Here is a 20,056-nt window from a genome sequence, read left to right on the forward strand (position 1 = left end):
CAATGAACACAGTATAGGAATCACTCACTTCAGTATTCCTAATAGATGTACATCTAATTTCTGGCTGAAAACCTTGAGCCAGAAGTGACAGGAAGGTCAATTGGTCAACCAGTGGTCAATTACATTTTGTTTAACTGTTGGTATTTTTCTTTTGAGACAGATTTTTTTTCTATCCTTATTATTTGGTTTTTCAGGTTTTTCTCATGACTATAGTTTGTTTGTTTTGAATTAGGGGTGGCATTCTATTCCCTGAGGTTAACAATATTTAACTTGTAACTTTTTTTCCCCATGAAAAATTTTAAGATAGTTTGTCTTGTTCTGTCTTAGCACCTTGACAACCTGATCAGCTTATATTATAGTCTTCAATATCTTCCCATTCTATTAAGGTAATTCTTAAGACCTCTTTTCCTTTTACATAGTGAACTAGGTGAGTAAGTGGTCTGATTAGAGGTTTAGCATTGAAAACTACACATTTTATTGGTGCAGTCTGGCTTGTAGCATTGTTTTTATTTGGCAGCCCCTTATTGCCTCATTAATTCACAAATGAGGATTTGTGCTCTTAAATCTTAAGTTTTTTTCACATGAAGAAGTGTTGCTAATTTTACCCTTGACTTTATGGAAGTGGTTTAAGACTTTGCTAAATTTATACTTGAGTCCCTACAACTTGGAATTCTAGGAGACTATTGTTTTCTTTCCGACTACTGGTTTTGGCACGCAATACAAGCTATACTTTATTTTATCTCTTTCAAAAATTTAATGTGCTTGGCTATTTTGCTTTATGACATGCAATATAAAAAGAAGCAATTTAATCTGAAGGGTCTCAGCTGTATTGGTTTTTAATTTGCAGAAATGATGGTATTCCGAATGGTAACCAAATTTTAGCCCATGTCCACTGACTTTAATTGTAATTTCAGAAATATTACAATAAGTAATTCAGGAATATTTCACTAAGGAAATTATGCTAAGTTTAGATATGAAAAAAATACATTTAACTAGGAGGTAGGAAGCAAAGGAACAGGCGAGCTACTAAATTCATTTTGATTTTATATGAATTATATTAGGATGTCTAAAAGCTTTAGAAAAAAATTTAAAAAATTTTAGACATCCTAATAAAGTCAGATCTAAAATCTTTGAAACTATTATTCTGGCTGCATTGTTTCAAACTGACTAAAGAGTGAAAGTGAATTTACTTAGCCTAGGTAGAATAAGACTGGTGTTGATGGCAGTACAGATGAAGCAAATTGGGTAGATTGGAGGCATTTCAAACGTTAAATCCACAGGGTGTGAGGAAAGAATTGCGGGGTGGGGAGGGAGAAAAAGGTATCACAGACTGCTCCTAAATTTCTGGCTCATGGAACTAGATTGCTGGGTGCCATCTGTGAAAAATGGATCCCTCTGGAAGAAAAATCAGCTTTGGGTTAGTTAGGAAGAGATAGACGTTATAAATTTGTTTTGAACATGTTGATTTTGAGATACTTTTGAGATGATATGTTTCAAGAGCCATAAAAAGATATATAAACTATGACCAAGAAATCCCAAGATTCTGGGAATGTGGCCTAAAAAAATAGTGCAAAATATGGGAAAAGTTATGGGTGAAAATGTCCATTGCAGTATTTTTTAATTAACAGAAAAAGATGGAAGCAACGTTAATGCTAAAAAATTATAATTGTTTAACAAGCTTTTATAAACCTATTAAATAGAATATTTATTTATCTGGTTAAATGGTTGTTTTAAAAACTACTTAGTAACATAAAACAGTGGTTATATAATACTGTTATAAAAATAGTTAAAATAATTTACATACTCCAGTTAAAACTGTAGAAACAATTGGACATGAATAAAACTGAAAAAAAATTAGAAGTTGCTTAAAGAATGTTTGAATTATAGATATATTTATATATTTTATTTATTTATAAATTGGTAACATGTTTCTATTACCTATTTTTTTTTAAATATTGCAAATTTAAGTGCAAATCTTCTTTCTCAAGACTATAGTTTGTTTTGTGTTAGGGGTGGCATGCTATTCCATGAGGTTAAAAATATTTAACTTGTAACTTTTTTCCCCATGAAAAAAAAAAAAAAAAATTTTTAAGATAGTCTTTAAACCTTTATAATTCACATTATATGTCCTTAGACTAGAGGCTATACTCAGTAATGGTCACAGGGGTCTTCGTGTTAAAAAAAAAAAGAAAAATTAGTTAATATTAAGTACATTACTGCTAATGCTGTGTCTTTGTGTGAGTAATGGATACATATAATGTATGTTATCAGTATTAATTTTTTAATTCATCTCAGAAAGTACTTTTTGTAACTAAGTCCAAAGTTTATCCTTCAAGAAAAGTAATAGAAAAAGTTAACAAATTCTCTTCAATGCCAAACTACCAAAACCTTTGATTCTAGGTAATAATCAAGTAGATACACTAGCCTCTCACAAAGAAATATTTACTATGTCAATACAAGCTTCAGCCTCCCCTACTTCTCATCATCAAAATGCCAACCATTAGCATATCCATTCCATTAACATACCTATTGAACTTGCTAAACAAATAGTATGGGTTTGTTCTAATTGTCAAGATGTCCAAGGACCTTCCCTTGAAAAAGGCTGCATGAGGTTTACACAGCAATGAACTATAACAAACAGATGTTATTCATTATCCATCATTTTAAACATTTAAGTTTATCCATGTCACCTGTTGACCACCCAAGCTAAAAAAATAACCTAACCATAATAGTATATTTAGATTACATTTTCAATAAATCATGAAATGCCTTTGCTATTATTTGCCAAAAAAGCCAGTTCCTGTAACACACGTGTATATTGATAGTTTACAAATTTGTTTAAAATGTTGAACATTCGGGTAAGGAGTTCTATAATATGTGACAGTTCCTAAAATAAACACAATTAGGTTTGTTTATTGGTTTGGGCTTCTTTCTTACTATAGGATTTCCTTCGTATATACCTACTAATTTTGTAAAGTTGGAGTTAAAATATTTTATCAGTCTCCCTTACATATTTTATAAAGCTAAGATCAACTATTTCAATTTATTTGAAACATTCAGCATATTTTAAGCATCTATGCTATAAATGGCCTATATTTTATATATTTTGTCAGCACATTACATAAATATACACGTAACTGCATTCATCCAGGACAATTGGTGAGATTTTAAAAATATTTTTATATACTTACTTGAAATAAAAGAAAATGCCAAGTGAGATCAGCAGTGATGCAATAGATAATCCATGTCCAATTATAGTCAAGTAGAACAAATTCAGTGCAGTCTGTAATTTGTATGAATAAGAAAATAATTAGACTGACATCAGTACTACAAGTATCTATAAACCTACATGTGCAAAATTTCACATTTATTTATTGGTTAGCTCACAAACCAATAAATACTTAAAAACATCGGGAATAAAGTCTATCAATACAAATTTATCAAGTGACATCGAATTTCTAAATTATATGTTGTTATTTAAAAAACTGGAAGACAAATTTTAAATCTTTCATTGATCAAGGTTGCATCATATATGAAACCAGAATTTAATTTTTATGCACCTAAATCAAATGCTACTTGATGAACTATTTGCTTTAGACTTAAATATCAGATAAGGTTTTCTATCCCAACCAAGTTTCTCATTTTCTTTTTACAAATTTGAATTTCAGAGACAAATCTCAATATAACTTATTAAGTTTCTATAATCTGTACAAATGTGTTCCTTCTACTGGTTTTGACTTGTTCTCTTTTATTTTTATTCATCTGAATTCTATTTATTTGTACCATACCATTTTATTCTGTATTTTTTCTTTTTGGAGACAGAGTCTCAAGGTTGCCCTAGGTAGAGTGCCGTGGTATCACAGCTCTCAGCAAACACAAACTCTTGGTCCCAAGTGATTTTCTTGCCCCAGCCTCCCAAGTAGCTGGGACCACCGACGCCTGCCACAACGCCCAGCTATTTTTGTTGTTACAGTTGTCATTGTTGTTTTAGCTGGCCCAGGCAGGATTCAAACCCACCAGCATGGGTATGTGTGGCCGGTGCCCTATCCACTGAGCAAAGACGCCACCCTTTATTCTATATTTTTATAATTTTCTTTAAATCCTTCTATGAATTAGCATAGAATATATGGTTTATAAAGATTACAATAGCTGGACATTATCAAGTGCTTACTATATGCTTATCTTCTAAGTATTTTTCTGGTTTTAAGTCAATTCCTATGAAAACCATGAGGGTGCCATCTATTCTCACTCTCATTTTATACACTGAGGGAATGGAGGAGACCAAGGCAGAGGGATGTTGAAAAACTGTGTAAAGTCCCCCTGGTTTGGGAAAGAAACAGGACGTGAGATAGCAGGATTCCCAGTTTTAATCACTATGACAAACTGCCTCTAAATACACACATGTGAAACGTGCAAGCATTTCTATTAAAGCTTTATTATTGGGACAAACACTGATTAACTGAGACTTTAATATGTGGAGCTAAAAATGGGAACATGAACTCCAGTGACCTAACAGCCAGTCAGAATGAAAGTCTTCTACTGAGGGGGCAAAAGGGGCTGTCTACACCCTGCTGGGCTTATCCTGTTTACTTGAGCACAAAATCAGAGGAAATTCTAGAAATTCTACTACAAATGAAAGTTTTTCCTTTTCTTACACTGTTAAGGTATGTTTTCTTTGGAAAATGTGAAACCCAGTTGTGACACATTGACTTGTAAATACACTATTACCCAATAGGGTTGCTTGCTTCCGCAGTGTAATGACAAAATCAGTAATTCCTACCACAGACACTTTTCTTCACTATTTTTCTCAATTTGTCTCACAAAAAGGTTTTATAAGGGAATGGAACACTGATTAAATTTTCTCCAATACCGCACTGGTCACCTAACTGTTTGAACAGATAGTGTAAATTGAATTTAAATTCACAGTTGTTGCGTACCTTCACTTTCTCATGTGTGTTCACATTACACTGGGTATAATTGGTCCATGTTCTGTTGCTAGCTGGATGTCTAAACCAGTTTCCATCTTGGTCACAGATCTTTGTAACTTTTTCTTTAAAATTAAAAAGGAAAAAGAGGAAAACAGTAATTTAATGAATGTGGGGTTTATTAGATAAATGTCAAGGAGATAGGTACATAAATTCTGCTTTTACCTGAGGGATCAAAGTCCTGAAAGTAATCAGGGCAGAGCTGCATTGATTCGGTTCCTGCCGCAACGTCATTCCAGCACAGCCATCCATCCCAGGTTCTGTTGCAGTAAACTCCTTTAAGGGGGAAATAAAAATTAGGCATAATTAACTCCCTCTACTTATTCATAAAGACATAAAGTCTTAACGGTGGTTTCACACCCACATGGTTAAAGACTGTCTACTGAAAATGCTGATGTTATGTGAATAATCTGTAGCACTGACTTGGCTTTTTCAAGTAATTATTAGAATACCTAATTTCTAAATTAAATTTAGAAATATGTTGATATATATAAGTTTAGATTTAATTCTGATTCTCAAAGGTAACTATTTATCTAATAAGGCAAATGTCTTTCCTGGTTGTCCTTAACTGTAAAATAGTCATTAGTGTTTCTACACTTAAAATGTCTAAAAACTGCAAATTGGAAACATGTTTTATTTTAGAAATTGTATTCAAGGTGTAAGTATTTTCTGAATCAACCAAATAATAGTTCAGTCTTTTTAATTACACTATTTTAATGCTGAAAGATTCTTTTTTAGGTCCTTTTGCTAAATTCTAACTCTCTAATCCTTTTCTTTTCAAATGGGGTAGAATGCTTACTATCTCATATTTTTCTTAAACATGAAAACAAAAGCTCTTAAATTAAAAACATAAAGTTTTTTTTTAAGCAAAGACAGATTAGCTGACCTATGTTTCAATGTGTTTTTTTGTTTGTTTTTGTTTTTGTTTTGAGATAGTTATAGCCCTAGATAGAGTGCCATGGCATCACAGCTCACAGAAACCTTTAACTCTCAGGCTTAAGCAATTCTCTTGCCTCAGCCGCCCAAGTAGCTGCGACTACAGGCGCCCACCATAAAACACTGCTAATTTTTTGTTGCAGTTGTCATTGTTGTTTAGCAGGCCTTGGTGGTTTCGAACCTGCCTGCCTTGGTTTGCAAGGCTGGCGCCCTATCCACTGAGCTATGGGCACCATCAGCAAAACAATGTTTTAATGGAAACAGAAGAACCAAAACACCGTTAGCTTTGCCACCAAATGTACTATGCAAAGTATGTGTATTATGTAAAAAAACCATATATTCGTAGTCATCATTTTATTATGCAAGCTCCAATCAAGCAGATTGAGAAAAAAGAAATACAAATTATGTAAACCAAAGGTCAACTCTCATTAGTGTAACTAGAGGCATGTGTCTTTGTGTTAATATTAATACTTATTTGATTTTTAATATCTTTATATATAAAATTAGTAATGCCAAGTAGATTATATTGTGAGATCTTATTTTTTTAAAAGAAGATAACATAATCTCATAAAATGCTTTTCATAATTAAATAATTATAATTGCACACACATTGGAAAAACTAGCAACTAGCCCCTTTTAATAACAAACCAAAGAACTCAAAATGATGTGATGAGGGTAGTTTGCTTTTGAAAATATATCAAATACATTGAGAATCAAATAGTCACACTTACCTTCTGGTTGTTGAATGGGGTCTTGCATAATTTTTTGGTAACATTCATATTGAGCTGTCATGATTTTATTTCTAGTAACCCCCAAATGAATAGAGCCATCAGGGCTTTCTTCTTCGGATTCTGCTGTGACAAGAATCTAAAGGATTTAGAAGCAAAAACTTCAGTGTTGTGCAAATGTCTTTGAGAGAGGTGGTTTGTCATAGGATAAAATAGCAAGTGAGTGATGTACTGAATGATAGAATGTGCCTCTGGGGAAAAATTCCTGATTTTTAGTGTTTGCTGAGTTTCATGGTATAAATATCCCCACCATGTCTAGGTTCAAATAACAAACAAGATGTCACCAATGGCAGAGTTGGGAAATATTTATTATTGGCTTTTGGAGGCTTGTGGTAGTTGGCTGTAAGACACTCCTTTGCATACAATAAAAATTGTATTTATTTACCAACATCTTAAATGAACTTGTCACTTTGATTATCAAAATATCATGTTCTGGAATGTAGGCAAAGCTGTACACAGAATCCATTCCCACATTTCTACATGCTCTGTGAACATGAGCAAAAGACTTGCCACGCTCCCCTCAAGCCTTTGCTTTATAATATAATGTAATATATATAATATATTGTTACAATATAATGAATGGTATGGTGATAACTGGAGGGTTGTATCTGGCATGTGGAAAATACACAAAGTTTGTTGCTATATAATTATGATATTTTGATAATCAAAGTGACAAGTTCATTTAAGATGTTGGTAAATAAATACAATTTTTATTGTATGCAAATCCATAAAGTTTTTGGACAAGTTATATATTTATGTTCTTTCAATTTAATAGCACTATTTTAAGCTTGACTTCTACTTTAATTTCTATATAACCTTCTTCCCTGATTTATAATAAAGCTTGAACAAGTCTCCTTTCAACCAATTCTCCTTAGTCTTTGCATTTCTTCTGTTAAGTTATCTTCTATTCTTCTTTTGTCACCTCATTTCAAAATAATAATATTCCCTTACTGTGAGGCAACACTCAAGTTTTTTTTTTTAGAGACAGAGTCTCACTTTGTCCCCCTTGGTAGAGTGCTGTGGAGTCACAGCTCACAGCAACCTCCAACTCCAGGGCTTAGGTCTCTTGCCTCAGCCTTCTGAGTAGCTGGGACTACAGGCACCTGCCACAATGCCCGGCTATTTTTTTCTTTGCAGTTTGGCCAGGGTTGGGTTTGCACCCGCCACCTTGGTATATGGGGCCGGCGCCCTACCCACTGAACCAGAGGTGCCAACAGGCACCACTCAAGTTTTACCATCATGTGATCCACCAGTTAACCTTAACTCCTTTCTCTGATTGGTTTTAATGTCCAAGTGTAGCAGCGGTGCCGCTCAAGCAATAAATGGGCAATTAGAACAATAAGGTAATTCATACTTTAAAAACCACAGTTTCTGATGTTCTCAGGAAGTTTGCAGGATTGCATGACTGGATGTCATTTTTTATTTCTACTTGCAATAAAGACTCAGATTTACACACTATCTTGAAAAGATTCAAGAGAAAGGGTCACAGTTTCTTAATTACAATATTCAGCTGGTAATCTATTATGGAATTACGGCAGGGAACCCAAGTTCTGTGCAGCTCACTGGCACTCTCAGTGCTGAAAAGAGTCCTTTTCTTGAATTCAAGTCAATTTAAAGATACCATCTAGGATGTGAAGAATTTGGACTGCTCCTAGACTTGAGAATGTTTTCAAATGCAAATGCTGACAGGAATGTAGTCTTGTTTTTTGTTTTTTCTTGTTCATGTTTTTTGTATTTTTCCTGAGTTTCTTTATTTCTATCTTTGTAGGGTTTTCTTGGAAACACCACAGGAAAATTCTTTGCTGGCAGAGACTTAGATGAGAGTAGATCTCTCCATTTCTCATATTTATTTAATATAACAAGAGCACAGTCACTGTTTTAATTTGAGGCAGAGAAAAATATGAATAATACATTACTGTAAATAAAAATAAAATTAAATGTATGAGACGTATGATTCCTTAAGTAGAGTAATTGAGTTTTGGACATTGTTTACCTTGCATCTCATATCCCCAGCATACATGTGGAGAGGTGTACACGAGTGTGCATACACACACACACCTCCCCAAAATTTAGCACCAATGGTGGTTTATCCTAATAAATGGGAAATTTAAACTACAGTGCATGGTTTGGAAATGCCCTTCAAACAGTATAGGTCAATCAGTTGGCAGAATGGGAAAAACATTTATGAGAGAATCACTTGTTATTATTATTTTTTAACAAATCTAACTCAGAAGCAACAAGTCTGATCGAAAGTACTTTACTATGAATGACGGTACTATAGTGTCATTTCATTTTTTTCCAGTTGGTGTCCTATACTTTGTATCTACTGATATTTGCCACTCTGATGCCCCCAATGCTTTACCCTTCAGCCCTTGCTCTTAGGAAATAAATGATTGTTCTGTTGATGGGACATAAAGTGTAATTATTTATGTATCTAGTAACAGGTGTAATTTTGTTGTTATTAACCTTTATCAATTATAGCAATATTGTCAGTGAAAAGAGAAATAATCATGGATATTTTTATGCTTACCATTAACACCGGCAAGAGAAACAGAAAATACAGGACATAGTTTTTCTCCATCATTAAAGCCAAAGTGAAATACACTACGTAATATAAATCAAACTGCAACAGAAAATGAAATAAATAAAATTCATCAATATTCATGAAATAAATGTATATGGTTCTCAACAGAAAATTTATTTTAAGATCATATAATACTTTTACTTTGAATATTTAATTCATGGGCTTATGTTCTACAAATGTTTAAGAGCATCATGGTTTAAAGCACTAATGAGCTTAAGTAAATACATATTAATTTACTTAGATTTATAAACAAAAACATTCCTCATATATATATATATACACACACAGACACACACACACACACATATATATTTATTTATTTTTTGCCTGGGTATAGTGTCATGACATTATCACAGCTCACAGCAACTTCAAACCCTTGGGCTCAAGAGATCCCCTTGCCTCAGCCTCCTGATTTGCTGCGACTATAGCACCTGCCACAACCACCAGTTAATTTTTCTATTTTTAGTAGAGAAGGCATCTCACCTTTGCTCAGGCTGGTCTAGAACTACTAAACTCAAGCTATCTACCTGCCTTGGCCTCCCAAAGTCCTAGGATCACTATATATTTTTTAAAGTAATTAGAAAACAACTTGCTTTCTTTTCTTTACCAAAATTTGGATCAAATGATGAACGTTTCAAAATAAAGAGCTTTACATGAATATAATAATATACATTTTGATAGTATATTTTATTAGAAAACTTACTCGTATTTTCCATAAGTAATAGTTTCATGTTAATTTTTTTACTCTAGCTATTTAAGGGGAGAATTTAGTCCTGGGCTAATCTCTTAAGAATCAACATCCAGACATCATAAAAATTTCCTTGTGATTTAATAGAAATTATTTTTAATTACAGAAAATTAAATCTTTTTTTAATAAGAAAATAAAAGATTTTCTAAGACACCTATAGTATGGAAATAAGGTTATAGGCAATGAACAATATCAAATAAATAATTCTCTTTAAATATCTAATAGTAGATACAATTCTGAGGTAGGAAAAATGGTCTCTAAAATTCCACCCTCTAGCTTGCTAATTCTAGGAGACAAATATTGCTAAAGTAATGTTCCTAATGCTTACTCCCTGTCATGTCTGGAAGCATTCTACTAGGAAATATTACTATTGTATAGCCATGAAATATACAGTTAATTTACCTGAATACATAAGAATATTTTTAAAAGAGACAAAAATCCCAATAAATACATATTCACCATTGAAATTAACTTAGATTTAATTCTGTTAGGAATCTAGCCATAATTTTTATTATAGCACTAATGGCCAAAAAAGAATTTGTGAAACCTTTCTATATGTTCGCATGTTTTATCATTTGTATTACCACATGCATGAGAGATACCACCAATTATCACACAGAATCTGCCATCGTTTGCTCTCACCAATGACTCACCTAGAATCAGTTTTTCTTTTGAATTGTAGTAATTTTCCAAATGTTGCCTCCTCTTCTGTTAACTCTTCTGGGTTTTTATTGTTAAGTGATCCTAAGAAAAATATAACCAAAATATCAGGAAGTATTGCATTAATTTTAAATATAAAAACAAAGTGTGATAGTAGGCAGAATACAGTGAAGCACGGTTTCTGCAATTCAGTCATTAATGAGTTGATATTGTAGTTTTTATTACATTTTACTATGAGAAAATCTAATTTCCCAATACTTACATGCAAAATTGTCTCCAGACTCAAATCACATTTTCTCTTCGATCATATTTGACATTGTTTTTAAGAATTTCTTAAATCCAGAGGTCATGACCTGAAATATTGATTGATGTAAGAATTTAATATCACACTAATGAACCAAAGTTATGTTCATGATAAATTTGAAAACTTCAAAGTAAATATCACTATTAAAATCATATTTGTATTAAACTATTGAATTTTAGGTGTTTAAATTTATTTTTATATAGGATCGCCAAAATGTTTTCCTCATGCATTTACAATTTAGGCATTATATCTTTATGCATCCTTTTTGACTGGCAGTAAATAAATATTTATCATATACATGAATGAATAAATGAAAAAGAAAATGAACCTATAGAATATTTAAAAATCCTAAAGTCACAATCAGGGACAATGGTCACAACTGTTAATCGTCATTTCTTATATTTAAAGGTTTAAGATAGTGTTTGAAGCTCTACTGAAAATAAAAATGGAGGGGCAGTTCTTAAGTCAGTATGCCCACTTTCTTACAAATAAAATCATGAAAACAATTCAATTTTGAAGTTTGTGATTATACGGATGTTGAAGCAGTAGTTTAGTATATTATTACATTTGGAACCCATAAAATTAAAACAAACAGAAAACATTGGTGAGTCTATATTTTCAACATTAGTAGTTGATATTATTCTGTATTGAAGCATATATAAACCAAACAAAACATTTAAATAAATATTGTTCTATCTGAAAATCAAATAGGTTTTACAAACGATGCTTTGATGATTTATCCGTGAGTCAGGATTAGATCACTTTTAATATGTACATGGGCTCAAAAAATGGAAAAGGAAAGTACTTCCAAAAACATGTTTGGAGTTTTTCCAAACCTTATATATTTGAAAAACATTTCACCCAACACTACAGTTATTTATGTTGCTTATCTAATAGATTTCAAAATCAGATTTTCAAAAAGTATCTTCGTGAAAGATCTCTTAGTGGTCATGCAGTTGTCCTGTCACCAATAATCAGGGGACATTTTTCTGCTCACAAAATGTTTATCAAGGCACATAATTCCATTTTTACAGCTTTCTTTGTTCATCCTATTCCATAGTGATCTGGAAATGTGCTACTAGAAACAGGGTTATCACTGGCACTCTGTACACTTGTGGCATTCTATCAAGTGCCCCCCCCCAGTTTATCAAGGATGGAGCAGCAAGTTTGGGTAGCAGCCATTCAAACACATAGTGGATGCCTGTATTCTGCATAGGATCCTTGTAATGTTGAATTTATTTGGCAATGTAATTAACTTGAGTTATCTACTTTACAAAGGACCTATCAAACTTCTCCTACCAGCAGACACCATAGTGTGTGGGTAGTTGTGAAGGAATCTCCTGTTTCACCAACAGTTCTCTAGTGTAGTAATAGATGCTTCATGACTGGCTACATGGAAAATGCCCTTGCAAACGTAGCTGAAAATCAATTTAGACAAAGTCTTTTATTAGTAGATAGAATGGCGAGACTGTTCTTAGGACAAGTGTGTTTAAAGGTAATCCTTGAGTTAGCTCATTGTTTCTTCGCATGCTTCCTCTAACTGGCTGATTCAGCAAGTGGTTCTCCTATATTTAGCTTATTCTAAATATATCTTTGCTAAAATACAGTTGATATTGACTGACCCAAGCTGCTAAGCAAATCCTTTCGAATCTCATTCAGATCTTATTAAATTATTTACTGATAACTGAACTGGTTGTCACCTCATGAAATATAGTAGCTTCCATTTAATTTTTGGGAGAGACCAGGCAAATAATGAAAAGAGGTCAAGTTAAGTGATTAAGTCTGCTAGTGGGTTTTTCCACGTGTGCTAAGGTTTGTTTAGCAGAAGTAGTTCTGAGTTGTGAAAGCTCTAATCTATACTCTTAACTGAATTTGTAATCACAATGGTACTGGAAGTAGTTACCAATATTTTCTCTTTCCAGATGCTAGTCTCACAGATCCTGGAAATACTATTTTCTCTTCTTAAAATTAAACAAAGCGGTCTACTACTAGAAGTGAGATAATTTTCTTTACAAGTAGAATTTTAGAAAACCCTTGTTTATAAATATTCTTCATGTTTCCCACCAAATCTTTAACATTAAAATAAAAGAAAATCATTTATTTCATTACTGAAGGAACTTTGTGAAATGTCTTAAAACCTAGAATAACTTTTGAAAAATAGCTCACTGAAAACTTTACATAACTTGCCATTCTGGTTTCATTTAGTACCATCTCAGAACTGCCCCATGAGACAATTATGCATAGACTCACATTTCTAAGTCCATAAATTTTAAAAGAGCAGCCTTCTTGGAATACTGAAGTATAAAAGCATTGTTTTATTTGATACAAACATCAGAGGCCTTTATGTCTTTATCAATACTAATTTATCAGAACATAAAAACACAAACCCTGTATGTGCATACCAGTGCCTTGCAAAACTGCTTCTTATTTTCTCAAATTATTACTATTCCTATCCATACTTTAATTTATATTTGCCTCTTTTCATTTCTTATTTTTTTGTTGAGTCACCTAACCCTAATATTAAAAATGTACATTCATTCCAAGACTAAAAAAATAAAATAACTTTCCTCTTCTACTTCTCTGTCTCTGATTTAGATTTTTACAGGCCTTAAGCCATATTCTTTTTTTCATTTCTTTATCCTATCTTAATAAGGTTGGCTGACAGAGCAGTTTCCACTAATATCTTACTTGTCATGCGTAACCTGAACCTTTGTGTGAGCAAAGTTGATTTGCGACCTATCAATACCTTTCCTTTACTTATGACATATAACACAAACTACACTTCCTTTAAATCAAAACAAGGAAAAAAGCACTCTTCTAGAATAGATGTCACTGAGAACAATTTCAGAATGCAAGAGCCTGCTTAACTTTAATTTTTCCCATACTGCTTATTCGGGGCTGTAATTGTTATTGCAAGTTATTATCTTTACTTCCAATAGAGTAAGAAATAAATAACAGTGTAAAGTTTGAATTCTGAACCTGAACTTTGCCTAAGATGTCCCACACAATTTTAATATGTAAAGCAGTAGGAAAACCAAAGTATAAAGAAACTTCTCTGTTCTAAAGATTTGTGACTGATATAAGAAACTGAAATGGCAACGCTTCTCATGATATTGTTTGGGGCTTGCTCTACTTTTTAAGCCATTGAGTGGATAGGTATCAAATCGCTGATGTAGTTATAAATCAGTGTTCCTCAAACTGTGGGTTCACGGGCCACATTCATCAGCTTCACCACCAAAACTTGCTGAAATGTTAGACTGGCCGAAGATTCTCTGAATCAGAATGTTTGAGGGAAGAGCTTGGGAATCTGCACATTTAATAGGCAGCCACATATACTTTTGGCTTATGAAATTTGCAGAAGCACAATATAATTACATCATCCTCACTGGACCATGCAGAAACATGAACACTCTTGTGTTTCTTTGTCTCTAGGTAGTAGCCAGACTATTTTAAAAAGAGCTCAGTATAAATCAAGCAGAATATTCTACAGGGTTCTCAGACATAATTAACGTCTCAGAACTCCCAGAACAAGCTATTCAGATATCTATTTTAAAACATATCGTGTAATCTTATAAATATTTCTTTGTGTGTGTGTTTGTGCCATGAGACTGTGAGCGCAGTAAGGACGAGGTGGCGGCCTATCCATATTCTTGGCGCCAACTCCAGCACAGTGACTGAATAAAGTCGGCACACAGCATTTTTTTAGTAGATTATTTACAAGATGGATTTAATTAATTTGGAGAAACCTGATGTTTTTAGGTATTCTCAAGTCTTCCAAATGTATTATAATTTTCTGAGTTATTATCAGAAAAAGAGCAATGCCTAGATCCACTTCAAAAATTCTGATTTAGTTCATCTTGACAGAAGCCCAAGGATAAACATTCTTTTCAGGTTTCATTGGTAATTCTAATCCATAGCTGGGTTTGAAAACCAGTGGTATAGAAAGAAAATAAATGTAGCAGGCAAAATAATAGAGAGCTAGACATTGTCATGCCCTATTCCCTCAGAAGCTGTGATTACAGATGCAGGTCGGGTTGTATGTCTATGTTAACACGCAAAGACGATTCTAGATAATCTTGAAATATCTGCCTCAGCCTGGACTAATTACTTGAGTTCTTAAAAGTAGAGGAGGAAGGAGACAAGTCAGTAAGAGAGACGCATCAGAGGAGGAAGCAGAGGGGATACAGAAACATGAGGAAGAGCTGATCCCAGTAGCTGGTTCTGTGATGGAGGAGCCCGCATGCTAGGATGGGAATGAGGCCTGAAGATTGTCCAGTCCACCCCGGACTGGACATTCAGTAAGGAAATTGGTTCTTTAGCCTTACAACTTGAAGGAATTGAATTTTTCCAGTGAACTGAATGAAACTGGAACCATATTCCGTCCCAGAGCTTCCAAAGAAAAGGCTGCCCCACCAGTCGGGTGACTTTGGCCTTGTAACTCCTCAAACTCAAGGCACGCAGGGAATTTCACACTGAAATATGGCTCCCAGGTATTATGAATATTTTGAATTAAAAGAGACTTTTCCCCTAACGGCATGATGACAGGACAATTGACCTGGTTCCCCTGTTTGTTTCTTCATCATCCATTAGGGGAAAGAAGACGGAGAATGTAACCACCTCTGAGCTGACCCCTTTACGAGACAACGACTGCAGGTGCCATTTAAATCCCAAGAAAACGAATTACAAGTTAAACCCCAATCTCATCATTCTCCCTTACAATAATTTATTCCTTTCAATGGAATTCTTATCCTCTCTCCTTCCATACTCTGTTTTACCAGGATCCAAGCCTCCATTCTCTCTGTGAACTCTGGAGGGTGCATAAGCTTCTGGATCCCATTAGCATATGGGGTGATCACTCTATGATCCTCCCAGTGTACATGGTAAATACATTTATAAAATTTTTCTCTTATTAATCTGCATTAATAATATGAGTTGATCTTTCAGCAAAACTTCAGGGGGCCAATGGCCTTGGTCTCAACAAAACAAAGAAACCAACCAAGTCCACAAAACTTCAGACCTATAGAACTGTGAGGCAATAAATGTCTGTTCTAAAGCCACTAAATCCTCACCCTGATCAAAAATTGTACATTCCCATCAAACCAAAGTAGTAAATTTCTGCTTCCCAGCTAGCCATTTATGTTAGAAGACATCCACTAAAGTCAAAAGTAGTTTCAAATTCTAGTTCTTGAAATACTAAAACTCTCTGAGCTGATTTCCTGACCTTAAAATGTGTGTACAAGTAGTGGCTATTTTAGAAGGTTGATGTGACTTGTAAATGAGATAGTATCACTTACTACCTTGTCAATCAATGTTGCCTGTAAGTTTTACCATAACTCATCTTAATTGATTATTTTAAGTATTAAGTTATATAATAAATACAAAGAACTTGCCTCATACCAAATATGTAATAAGCATTAACTATTACTATTATCTGTATCACTTTATAATTTTGTTAGCCAGGGCAATGACAATCTCAACTGGACAAACTGGGCAAATCCAGGATGCAAATTTAAGTCACTTGGCCAAGGACATGAAGAAGCTTAGGGCTGACTCCAAGCACAGAACTCAGATTCTCTGACCCTAAATGCTTGGCCATTCCCTCTATAAAATACCAACTCACAGAACTGAGACATTTACTTGTATAATTAAGGCTTAAAAAGTCCAAGATACATTTCTATTTTGCTTATTCGGTTATTTTGCTTAACCATCCAATTTTCTTATTATATTTCACTTCTGTGCACCAAACACATTCATTTATGATTTTTTCCCACATGATCTCTTCTTGCAATGCCTTTTCTTAGTGATAGTGTCCTATTTGCTTTTCTTTTTTTTCCTAAATTTTCATTAATAAAGGCTTGACAACTCATACTGGCTATTCTGGTAAAGCACTTGAATAAAAATCACATGAATTATCTCACTCCGAGCACTTTAGAACTCATTTTAAATAAAGAAATCTTTATTCTAGAAATTCAGTTAGTCATCCTACCCTATTTATTGAGCATCTATTTTCACCTATTTTGGTAGATATAGAAGTGAGATGAATTCTGCTCTTAAATATTTTGTAAGTAGAAACTTAGGCTAATTTTAGAGGTTTAGCTCATGTCTTTAAACATTATCCACAGAATTCATTCAGGAGGTTATAAAAAGGAATGATTTTACCAACATTTAAAACAGGACGTTAGTAGTCCCAGGACTCAGAATTAGGATAAAAGGAATTTAAGTCTTGGATGGGTGTTCAAAATTTATATAAAAAGGAAGAAAATGGCATACAGGAAAGGATTTTATTCAAGGTAAACTGAACTCAAAATACCCTTGAAATCAAGTGCTCTCTAAAACTTTTTTTTTTTTTTTTTTGGTGGCTCAGAAAGACCTTCCCTGTGTCTCCTAGTACCAAAAGCCCAAGGGAGTTTGAGTTTGAATATAAGACAGTAAAAAATGGACCTCTTATCTAAATCTTTTTTCTTTTGTTAAATAGGAATCCAGAGAAAAGATACCTAAATAAAATGAAATTAGTTACCTTACTTCCGCCTCTTCATATACTACCTCTTTTTAGAGATATTCTTACTTTTGAAAGACGATTTGGCTAACCTCTAGTTCAGGCGTCCTCAAACTTTTTAAACAGGGGACCAATTCACTGTCCCTCAGACCGCTGGAGGGCCGAACTATAGTTTAAAAATAAAAACTATGAACACATTTCTATGCATGCTGCACATATCTTATTTTGAAGTAAGAAACAAAACGGAAACAAATACAATTAACACCGCTGCATGTGGCCCGCAGGCTGTAGTTTGAGGACCCCTGCTCTAGTTCTGTCCTCTCCACTGACTCTCTTTCCAGACTTCTCAGAACACAATCTGGGATCAGTTCATCTAGCCCATGCTAAACTTACTACCGTCATCATTGGAGTAGCCTAATGCTCCCGGGACTGGAAACCCACACTCTCTGAATCTGGGTTGCCTTGAGATTTTATCTTCTTTGCAATTAACATAAAGTGAGTTAGCTATGAAATTTAAAAGTACAGAATAAAAGAAATTATAAGACATGTTAATAAATAATTTAACCATGCAAAAATCCAACAGAATAATCAGTAAAATAATAAGAAAAAATATTACATTTAATATATCAGAATGATCTAGGATATAAAAACAAATCTAATACCCAATTATCAAAACTTGATAAAAACTTACAAACAGTTCCACAAACTATTTATTTTCAAAGAGGCATCTACATTTAAACCAAGAGAGTATATATTGCTAACATCGGCCTCTTGATCATAGAGTTTTCTTTTCCAGCTAGATATTGAAATAAAGGGAGCAGCATCCAAATGATATTTAATAATGAGCATAACGGGAGGACCATGTGTGAAACTAGTTAGAGGCACCAGTTTTACTGATAATAAATACAACTTAGACTTCCTGAGATTAAAATCCAACTCTGTCATGCAAGTTAAACAACTTCTGCAAGAATAGTTTTCTTACCTGCAAAATAGCTTCTAAACAAGAATGCTATTGTAAAAATAAAATGAGATAATGTAGTTATTGAGTTCCTTGGAACTCAATAAATGTTACTACCTTTATAATGTCACATTAAAATTTTTAGAAATATGTTAGTTTACGCATGTTTTGATATATTCACAATTAAAATAGCATTATAACTGGACAATTAATGCTGTAATCAAGGCGATGGTCAAATGAATCTTGAGTGTTTTACCTTCTGAAGAAATATTATGATCGTTTTTTATTTCATCCTTTAAGTAGTTATAGAAATATCAAATTCAATAAGTATATTCCAAGAAAAGATGTCAATCTTGTTAATGTAACTGCATATTTCCTAAAATTGAGCCCATATTAACTAAAGCTCCAGGATTTTTTTTTTTTTTTTTTTTTGGTACGCACTATAATCAAGTAGCAACATCTTAAAGAATATAGCATGCTAAGCTATTTAAAAACAAAATATAAAACCTCCTACATTTGACTTTAATTTTAAATTGACTATAATAACCTTTATTAACACTGTACTTGAACAACAACAGAAAAACCATTGACCCTATACTTACTTATGCTTACTTGCTTCTTTAATGAACATTCCAGGTTGAACAGCTGAATAACTACTAACGAAATTTTTTGATTAAGTTTGGAACGTCACTTTACACTCTGAAGCACTTACTCATGGGAATAATTTTCCCATTGTGGGTATAATTAGCCATTTTCCGGTGATTTTGGCCACCCTCTTTTTATTTGAAAGAGGCACGTGGCCAAATCTTAGTTCAATTAGTAAAAGGTGGGAAGGAGCCTGAAAAAAATGCTTTGTACTTGATGGAATACTCTCCATTCAGGAGATGTAATATGGAAAGAATTTATTGCTCAAAGGGCAGAGAAACAAAACACATCTTTCCAGCGCTTTAAACTATAAAGAGCTTTATACCTATTTCCACACAGCTAGTAATCAAATTCTGGGTGAAAGCATGTTTTCTCCCACTAACAATAACATTGTAAATTATTAAACTTATTGGAATTTTAATTTAAATTACACAGTAGTCCATGATCCAAGTTATACTATTCTTGCTATATAAATCTTTCTAAATGTTTCTCAAAATAAAATTTATAGAGCACCTACTAGCACATCTCAACATTTGGGAAGCATAGGAGCCCTGTTTATACTGTCTGTTTAGCACACCTTCCTTTCCCTTGACGGAAACCTTTTCCTACTGGGAATCCTTTCCAACCCTCTGTTTCATGTACGGTCTCCCTTTTGGTCACTGAGGGGAGTAAGACTGAAATCTGGCCTGATTAGCATAATCCTCTGATTATGGACAGGTATTCCAGGCTACACCATGAGAATTCTCTGTATGACATTTCTATTAATGTTATCAGGGAAGCTTTTTCTGTTGGGATTGAAGGCCAGTAAGGCACGACTCTCAGGCAAGTCATCCTACATTCTTCCTCTCATACAAAGAAACCCAGTTCCAAAAATGGAGCCATGAAAGGGTAATCAGCTAAGAGCTGAGGACTGGTGGAGAATCCTATGATGTCATTACAGCCTTGAGTCTGG

At 33.6% G+C, this 20,056-nt stretch overlaps 1 protein-coding gene across 4 annotated transcripts in view; it reads right to left on the bottom strand.

Annotated features, from left to right (window-relative positions):
* Positions 1-20,056, bottom strand: part of CALCRL (calcitonin receptor like receptor) — a 100,914-nt gene that overhangs the window by 30,245 nt on the left and 50,613 nt on the right. For all 4 annotated transcript variants that reach the window (XM_053598033.1, XM_053598031.1, XM_053598032.1 and 1 more), the window contains 7 exons: positions 10,964-11,054; positions 10,695-10,785; positions 9,240-9,332; positions 6,653-6,788; positions 5,151-5,261; positions 4,938-5,050; positions 3,192-3,283 (listed from right to left, as the gene is read on the bottom strand). In XM_053598033.1, coding sequence (XP_053454008.1) covers positions 3,192-3,283; positions 4,938-5,050; positions 5,151-5,261; positions 6,653-6,788; positions 9,240-9,293 — 506 coding nt within the window. In that variant the 5' untranslated portion in view covers positions 9,294-9,332; positions 10,695-10,785; positions 10,964-11,054. The remainder of the gene's footprint in view (positions 1-3,191; positions 3,284-4,937; positions 5,051-5,150; positions 5,262-6,652; positions 6,789-9,239; positions 9,333-10,694; positions 10,786-10,963; positions 11,055-20,056) is intronic.

Source organism: Nycticebus coucang, chromosome 7 (assembly GCF_027406575.1).
Source record: "Nycticebus coucang isolate mNycCou1 chromosome 7, mNycCou1.pri, whole genome shotgun sequence".
NCBI classification, from domain to species: Eukaryota; Metazoa; Chordata; class Mammalia; order Primates; family Lorisidae; genus Nycticebus; species Nycticebus coucang.